This window comes from Lacerta agilis, chromosome 5 (assembly GCF_009819535.1).
Source record: "Lacerta agilis isolate rLacAgi1 chromosome 5, rLacAgi1.pri, whole genome shotgun sequence".
NCBI lineage: Eukaryota > Metazoa > Chordata > Lepidosauria > Squamata > Lacertidae > Lacerta > Lacerta agilis.
This window is the reverse complement of record NC_046316.1, coordinates 44,101,244-44,110,418: the sequence shown is the minus strand read 5'-3', so window position 1 is coordinate 44,110,418 and position 9,175 is coordinate 44,101,244. Positions and strand designations below refer to the sequence as shown.

The 9,175-nt window shown below is 45.4% G+C and overlaps 1 protein-coding gene across 1 annotated transcript; it reads left to right on the top strand.

Moving 5' to 3' along the window:
• Positions 1–7,945: 7,945 nt before the first annotated feature.
• Positions 7,946–8,799, top strand: LOC117046303 (prostaglandin E synthase-like). The gene has a single exon (XM_033148097.1). It carries the CDS (start codon positions 8,061–8,063, stop codon positions 8,508–8,510), a length of 450 nt encoding a protein of 149 aa, XP_033003988.1. The 5' UTR covers positions 7,946–8,060; the 3' UTR covers positions 8,511–8,799.
• Positions 8,800–9,175: the final 376 nt, after the last annotated feature.

The window sequence follows — 9,175 nt, the reverse complement described above, 5'->3', positions numbered from 1 at the left end:
CCATCCTCCAACCGCCTCCAGACACTCACACAGGACCTTCACCGCCTTCACTGGTTCTGATTTGAAAGAGAGGTAGAGCTGGGTATCATCTGCATGCAAACAATCTTCTCTTTAAATCATAGATGGCTGATGGACCATTTTGCCAAAGCCCTTGAGGCAGAGCAGCTGCAGGACTCATCACACCAGCACCCTCAGAAAGCAGCCCAAGCACTTCACACCGATGTATGCCAAAATCAATGAACAGGTGTAGTACCTGAAGGGTGTATAAATAGTGCCTCTGTCGGGTGACTTAAACAAAAATGAATGGCAAAGAGAGGCAAATGCCAGTCGGGTACTGAGTGGAGGTGAGCCAGAGACAAACGAGTCAGCAAAAAATAAAATGAAATGGGCCCTCAGCCAATCACCAACTTATAGTGATTTCTACACCCTAGCCGTCTCTCTTGATCTGTCACCTGAGCCAAGAGGCTCATCTTGCCTCATAGAAGGACTGACTCTGTTTCCACATGATTCGACATACCATGTGAATCAGAGCCAGTATGGTACAGAATATAGGGAGTGTCAGGTTGGAACTGAGGAAATCAGCCATGAAACTCATAGAATCATAGAGTTGGAAGAGACCACAAGGGCCATCCAGTCCAACCTCCTGCCAAGCAGGAAACACCATCAAAGCAACTCACTGGAGAGTCTTGGACCAGTCACTGTCTCTCAGCTTGATAAAATGGCCAGTGGGGAAAATATGTACATTTGCCACCCTGCAATCCTTTGGGGAAGAACTGGGAAAACATGAAGCAATAGCGTGGCAATAATCAGCGCTGAGAGTAAGCATGTTGGGTTCATGAACCAATGGTTTCCCACAACCCTCCCCAATTATATCTCATCACTTTTACTTACACAGGGTGGAGAGTAAATAAAAGGCAGCTTAATGCAAAACTTCTCCTTTAACACAGGATTTCCTCTTGTTCGATAAGGCCTGGGCTGTCCAGTTCATGTAAGTGTTAAGATCAGGTTTGTCCCTTTAAATAAATAGTGTTGGACTTATACATAGGCTTTGTTTCACTCTCTTTGTCTGCTTGTCTGTAGCCTGAGGCGACATCAAATTTACCCTCACCAGGGAAAGATTCCGAAAGTAGGTCTGAAAAAGCACCTCAATACTTTGTCTAGTGCATTAGGCAGTAATAGATCACTGTCCTAGGCATTTCTTTCTCAGAGGAAGTGTTAAAACGCTGGTGTGAATCAAAACATCAAGTTCCTGGAGTCATAAAGGCCTGCAGGGAAAAGAAAGAAAAGCCAAACAGATGCTGCTGTTTTTGAGCACAGTGCAAAATGGGTTTTTCCCTCTCCCCATAAAAACAATGTCATATAGCATGTTGCTTTTCTTAGAAAAAAGGTGGCTTTTTGATCAGCAAGGAACTCTTGAAGCAACACACGAAAATGGAAGGGACTCAAAGTTCTTCTATTCTAGTAACTTTCCCTAAATAAGGCCATCCTATACAGCTTAGATTCAAGCTATCTTAAAGACCATATTGCTGCATATGAGCTTGCTAGGCTCTGAGATCTTTCACTTAGCCCCACAATCCTCACAAGCAAATTGCTGGTGCACATTCAAGGTTTGTTCTGTTGTAAAGGGCACTTGAAAGACAGCGCTTGCGTCACAACGCATATGCTCCCTTTAGTAGCACAGTAAATCTCATCTTTTGGATGTGCTAGTACTTCTGCAAAGCAAAGGAATGACAGATACACCTGAAGGACATCTGAGCAGACAGGACAGGATGCAACACATGAAAATGAAGCAGAAGGAGGAGCAACGTCAACGCAGAAACTTAAGCACAAGCTTCATCCTGCTTATGACATGCTTGCCCTCCTGACCTTGCTCCCACTCGGAGGCAGGGAGCTGCCTAGTAACAGCACTGTCAACACTGTGCAACAGAGAAGCTTTGCATGGGCTTCTCCATGGGTAGGCAAACTAAGGCCCAGGTGCCAGATCCGGCCCAATTGCCTTCTAAATCCAGCCCATGGATGGTCCAGGAATCAGCGTGTTTTTACATGAGTAGAATGTGTGCTTTTATTTAAAATGCATCTCTGGGTTATTTGTGGGGCATAGGAATTTGTTTCTCCCCCCCCCCCAAAAAAATATAGTCTGGCCCCCCACAAGGTCTGAGGGACAGTGGACCGGCCCCCTGCTGAAAAAGTTTGCTGACTACATTGCAGTCTGCATTGACACATTTTTGCAGGATGCAAAGAAGCTTCTACACCGTAACTTTGGGGCTTCTAAAAATACCTGATCTCTCTTAGGTATATAATACTATCTTGTGGGAATAAGGAGATTTCATTTCTCTCCCTGTCGCCACCAGCTCCCAAATCTCACTTTGCCGCCAAGCCTTTAATCCTAGTCTCGCTTTTCTCTCCACTGCCCCCTTTCGCACATCCCTTTGCCTTTATTAGACAGCTAATGCCGAAGCAGATGGCGCTCGTTTAGAAATGCAGGCCCACTTGGAGGGTGGTGGCTGCTTGGAGCACGCAAGCGTCTCGGCCCAGATGGGTCACATGCCGACAGTGCAATCACTTGTTTAAAAATAGAAACATAGATCCCCTATGATTACATTCGTACCTCTTTGTGCTTCTGGGCTAGGAAATGATTGTGGACTGTTGTAGAGGAAACAAATTACAAATGCTTCAACGCAAGGAAAGGGAGAGTTATGTGGGTTGCGATATTCAGAGAGGAACAGACACATGTTAAGCCTCTCCCAAAAACAGCAGCAGCTTTTTGTTAGAATTGGCCTCCCTCGGCAGCTCAAATACAGAGGTTGGGGGGGGGGTCTAGTAGGGCATATGGAACACTGCCCCACCAACCTCAGCCTGCCCTCAGCCTCCCTCACCTACTTACAACTTACAACTTCTTACTTACAAGCAGTCCAAAGCACGGCAGCCCTGGTTGTGAGCTTCCTCCTCCTCCTCTGTCTCCATGCTGCCCCTGTAGGTAGACTCATATCTGTCAGATGGTGGTCATTGGTTGTGTGCTACTGAGCAGGAGCAAGCAAGATGCATCCTGTCAGGCTGCCCAGAGTCCTCCATTTCATTGCACTGTTTGGTGAGGGGCTGAGGATTCCCCAGGACTACAGCTCCCAGGATTCCATTGGGAGAGAAGGAAGGACTAAAAACATACGCAGCATAGTGGTTAAGGGTGTCAGACTAGGGCGTGGGAAACCAGGGTTCAAACCCCACTTGGCCATGAAGCTCACTGAGTGACCTTGAGCCAGTCGCAGTCTCTCAGCCTAACCTACCTCACAGGGTTGCTGTACAGGTAATATGGAGAGAGAAAGTGTGATGCATGCTACCTCAAGCTCTTTGGATGAAAGGTGGGATATACGATGTAATAAAGAGATAAATCAATAAAGCAGTGTAGCTTTGCCAAAGAAGAAAGTGCTCTTTTTCTAACACAAGTTGGGGCACCTAACCGATTTTTCCTCCTGTTTACTGCAACCTTCCTGCCATTTCCAGTAAGGGAAAGTCACTAATGGATACAAACCATAGTCTTATACAAAAAAATCGATAAATAAATAATTTCACCATTGAGCAGGGGTGGAGAACCTCTGGCCCATGGCCCTAATTTGGCACATGAGACCCTTTTGGCCACGCCTACCTGCCCCTGCACCAGGTGCCTTGCGTGATGTCATTGTGGTGTCATCTGGCTCCACCCACATATCAACCTTGGCACTTGGGTGAGGATAACAATCTGGCTGGCCGGCCGGATCCAGTCCACCACCACCACCACCTTTGTTGTTGTTCAGTCGTTCAGTTGTGTCTGACTCTTCATGACTCCATGGACAGAGCATGCCAGGCACGCCTATATTTCACGGCCTCCCACAGTTTGGTCAGACTCATGTTGATAGCCTCGAGAACACCGTCCAACCATCTTGTCCTCTGTCGTCCCCTTCTCCTAGTGCCCTCAATCTTTCCCAGCATCAGGGTCTTTTCCAGGGATTCTTCTCTCCTCATGAGGTGGCCAAAGTATTGGAGCCTCAGCTTCAGGATCAGTCCTTCCAGTGAGCACTCGGGGCTGATTTCCTTCAGAATGGATAGGTTTGATCCTCTCGCAGTCCATGGGACTCTCAAGAGTCTCCTCCAGTACCATAATTCAAAAGCATCAATTCTTCGGCGATCAGCCTTCTTTATGGTCCAGCTCTCATTCCATACATCGCTACTGAGAAAACCATGGCTTTAACTATACGGACCTTTGTCGGCAAGGTGATGTCTCTGCTTTTTTAAGATGCTGTCTAGGTTTGTCATTGCTTTTCTCCCAAGAAGCAGGCGTCTTCTAATTTCGTGACTGCTGTCACCATCTGCAGTGATCATGGAGCCCAAGAAAGTAAAATCTCTCACTGCCTCCATTTCTTCCCCTTCTATTTGCCAGGAGGTGATGGGACCAGTGGCCATGATCTTAGTTTTTTTGATGTTGAGCTTCAGACCACATTTTGCGCTCTCCTCTTTCACCCTCATTTAAAGGTTCTTTAATTCCTCCTCACTTTCTGCCTTCAAGGTTGTGTCATCAGCATATCTGAGGTTGTTGATATTTCTTCCGGCAATCTTAATTCCGGCTTGGGATTCATCCAGTCCAGCCTTTCGCATGATGAATTCTGCATATAAGTTAAATAAGCAGGGAGACAATATACAGCCTTGTTGTACTCCTTTCCCAATTTTGAACCAATCAGTTATTCCATATCCAGTTCTAACTGTAGCTTCTTGTACCACATAGAGATTTCTCAGGAGATGGATGAGGTGATCAGGCACTCCCATTTCTTTAAGAACTTGCCCTAGTTTGCTGTGGTCAACACAGTCAAATGCTTTTGCACAGTCAATGAAGCAGAAGCAGATGTTGTTTCCACCTTAGAAACCCTCTAAATAGAAACATCACTTTGTGCAGCACAATCTTATCTGTTTTCACTCAGAAGTAAGTCCCGCTATTTCATTCAATATGGCTCCCTCCCAGCTGCTAATAGGATGACATTAGGTTGCATTAGGGCCTTGGGTTTTTAAGAATGTGTAGCTAGCAACTACATTCATAAGGACCAGATCAGTCATCTGCCTACATGGGAAACAGAGAGGAGAAAGAATGGCCCTCCTGTGGGGCAATGGGGCATTGCATCTGGCTGCTAACCAGAAAGTTGGTGGTATGAGCCCACCCAGAGACAGCTGTGGGCAGGATTCCTGCATTGCAGGGGGATGATCTAGAATAGATGATTTCTCATTGTCCCTTCCAACTCTACCATTCTATGATTCTGTGAATAGCAGTAAACCTTGTTTGACCAGTGTGGTCAACGTTGTTGTCCATAGGAGGAAATGTCTCCTGGAAGTGGTGTAAGCCAGTACAAGGATAGCTATACAAGCCCAGAATAAGAATAATATGTTTGTTTGTTTGATTGATTTTTTTTAAAAGCAAGCAAACAAACTACATATTTTACATTTGTTAAAAATAAAATGGAAATTGCCATTTCTTCTTAAAATACACTGCCAGTCCCAACATAACCTTTCTGTTCCTGTCTGTGTATTGCTGAGAATAACTCAGCAACAACATACAACAGAGGAAAATATCCCTTCCCTGCCCTCCCCTCCCCATGCGTGTTTGCATGCTCACACACCCCACTGCCATTATTACAGATCTCTAACTACAGCATAGAACAGGAGTGCCACCTGCTGACTATTTCTTGCTATCAATCCTACATAGTGAAATATTCCATCATCTCCTCCTTTAGGGGCCACATGTCTCATAGGCAGATTCACACGGAGGTGCAGAAGATCAGACTGCCCCGGTTCAAGGAGATGGGCTGAAACTGGGTGGTATCCAATGATGCAAGGGTCTCTGCTTGCGCAATGGGACTTTCCCTGCCTTCCTCCCTCATGCATGCCCTCCATAAGTCGGCTCTGGGGGTTTGGGACAACCCCTAGAAAATATTTGGGGTGCAATGGGAGGGGTGAGATGGGGGGAAGTCCCATTGCACGCACATAAACCCTTGCTTTGTCCTGACTTGGTGCTACATTGCTACATATGTCATCTCAAGGCAAGGCAGTGACAGATTTCTCTGCCATTCAGCGTCTACAGTACCAAGCTAAGTGCATCATTGATCTGATTCAATATAAAGTAGACTTCTTATCTCCAGTATATATTTCCCACCCTTTAAATTATCTGGCTCACTACATACTCTCTTGTGCTAAGTAAGATTACTCTCTCTCTCTTTGAACTTCTTGTTTGAACCTCAGTGCTAAGATGAATAAAATTTGTTGCGCCTCTCTCTCTCTCTCTCTCTCTCTCTCTCTCTCTCTCTCTCTCTCTCTCTGCTGCACAATAATGCAGTACAGAGCTGGCTTGAGGTCATGTCTCTGGGGTCCACTGGTGACCAGAACACAGAATCAGAGACTATAGTATCACTGGCAGAATAGGCAGTCTGGATTCCTGGTTCTGAGTGATCAGGGGGGTCTCTGGCAGGCAGGAGCAGGCTGAACCAGATCCAACAGTACCAGAGTCCATTGAACTGGAATACCCTGGTGGGTATCTTCCCCTGCACCTGAGAAATCAAACGCCTTCCACACTACATCACCAGTCTAATAGTGCAGGGCACACCTTAGGTGGAAGGTCAGGAGAAAGGCCCATCTGCCTCCCAGAAGGCTGGCCCTTTAAGACACTCCAGTCTCCCTCCAAAAGGAAACAGAGCACAGGTGAGAGGGAGTGGAGGCAGAGGCTCAACAGGCTCCAACACTTTGTAACAGATTTGAAATTACTCGTCTCCCCCCTCCCAAAAAGAATTTATGTTAGAGAGATCTTCTGAAACGCTGTACTTCAGTTTCCAGTTATCTGAGGCTCTTGCTCAGCTTTTACATCAAAAGGTACAGTATTTAATTTAGTTTTTTTAGAAACTGGAAATCAAGAGAATCAAAACAACAAACGCAACCGTTTGTAAAATATATATATCTATATAAATGCCGTGCTCAGCAGATTGTGTCACTGCTGTGTACATCTTAGGGAGGCCTCAGATTACTGCTTTATCCAAGGTTCAGCATACGACGGTAGGATTTTTAAGTTTACAGCATTGTTGGCCCAGCTACAAAGAATTATCATTTCCTTTCTGCCTTTGCCCAGGACCTGATGATGACTCCAAAAATAACAAGATTCCTTAGGGTTGGAAACTGGAGTTCAAAGAGATTTTGTTCATGTTTTGTAAAAAGATACACAGATATTCTCCCAAACAAATGGAAAATACTTAAAAGGTTTAAACATGACATGCAGCAAAAAGAAAGAAAGAAAGGCCAATCCTAAAATGGAAAATAATTTGCTTAATCCTTTGCAGGGGTTGCTGTACTGTCATTTACAGGCAGTCTGTTTACTTAGTCTATTACCATCTCTGAGAGACTTTATAAAAACACAAATCAGAGCCAGTTGTTCATTGATATATTTTCCAGTAAAATAGAAAGCGGGAACATTACAGCTGAAGTGGACAATCAATTTATGGGTAGGGAAAATGTTTTAATATATGGATTATTAACTTCCTTAGTAAATCTAATGGAGGTTTCCCCCCCCCCCCCAATAACCCTAATTTACACATAATAGCCAGCATGATTTACTGGAAAGTGAGCACAGGAACGAATTACTGTAAGTTGAAAATTGTCAAATTCAGAACAAAAACAAAGAAGGCTTTTAACTGCTGGAGATGTTAACATTTTGAAATATCCCTGCAAGAGTGATCAAGGCAAAGGCAACAACTTTATTCAGCTGATCAATTTATACAAAGATATTGAGGTCAGGAAGCACACTGCCCCAATATGCACAAAGAAATAGTTTTTCACACACACACACACACACACACACACACACACACACACCAACTCTCTCTCTCTCTCCTTCTCCTTCTAGGGCATCAAAAAGGATAGGATATGAGGAGTCCTTTGTTGAATGGCTGAGCTGTGTTTATCCTGAAGTAATCAGATATGTGGTTCTTCTTATAGGAAAGTTGCTGTCGTTCCTACTCTCAATCCATTCTGGTGGAAACAGCACCGATCCTTCACTTCCCATGCAGAAAATGATGGAGAATGAAGCCTTCGTGTCTTTCGTATTCTTTGGCACCCTTTTGGTCATAAAGATGTATGCTGTAGCCGTCATAACAGGACAAGTGAGGCTTCGCAAAAAGGCATTTGCCAATCCGGAGGATGCTCTGAGGCACGGAGGGTTGCAATACCACAGGGAAGACCCTGATGTGGAGCGATGCCGCAGGGCTCATCTCAACGACATGGAGAACATTTACCCCTTTCTCTTCCTCGGTGCGATCTACTCCCTTTTGTACCCCAACCCTACTGTGGCCCGGATCCACTTCTTGATCTTCTTCTTTGGCCGGATTGTCCACACCTTGGCTTACCTTTTGAAACTAAGGGCTCCCACACGCTCAGTGGCCTACATTGTGGCCCAACTTCCCTGCATCTCTATGGCCCTACAGATCCTCTTTGCAGCCATCAAGTCCTGGTGATGGCTTTGATCTGAGACCTGAAAGGGATGGGAAACGAGATGGACAAGTGGCTTTGTTTGTAAGAGGTGGATAAAGCTCTTCCTTTTCCTTGCTATGGTCTGGTGATGTGCATTTCAACCTCAACCACTGCATCTCTTTGCCTGGATGGACTCTCAGTCATGTCATCTTCAAACTGGACAGTTTGCTTGGCGATCTCTCCTAGGAGGGGGAGGCACCTTTCTGTTGCTGATGGGTGTGTGGTGCAGAGGTTCAGGTCCACAAAATGATAAATAAAAACACTTATTGCAGTAAAGAATTAAAAAAAAAGATAGGATATTAGTTGGCATGCAGATGTTTCCAGTATATTTCATTTGAGGTGTTTTGGCACATGGGATTTGTTCACACTCAGAATGTGACTAACGATCAGGAAGATTTTTTCCCACCAGATCAAAACAGCAACGACGTGGGACATTTCTTGCTTTTCCTTCCACTGTGTGGCTTGGCTTGTTTGCCTGAAGCACATTTAGCTACTTGCTCAGGGTGTATTAACCTTCTGTGAGTTCACGGGGCTGCGCTGTGCCGCCTGCCTGCCCATGCAAGGGGGAGCCCGACCAGCTGACGTGCCCCTTGGCAGGCACATCCCCTACAACACTGGCCAGGCGGCCATTTAGTGAGGGGGCTCGGGA

Coding starts and splice junctions, on each gene's coding strand:
- LOC117046303 (XM_033148097.1), top strand. CDS start 8,061: ATGCAGAAAATGATGGAGAATGAAGCCTTCGTGTCTTTCGTATTCTTT.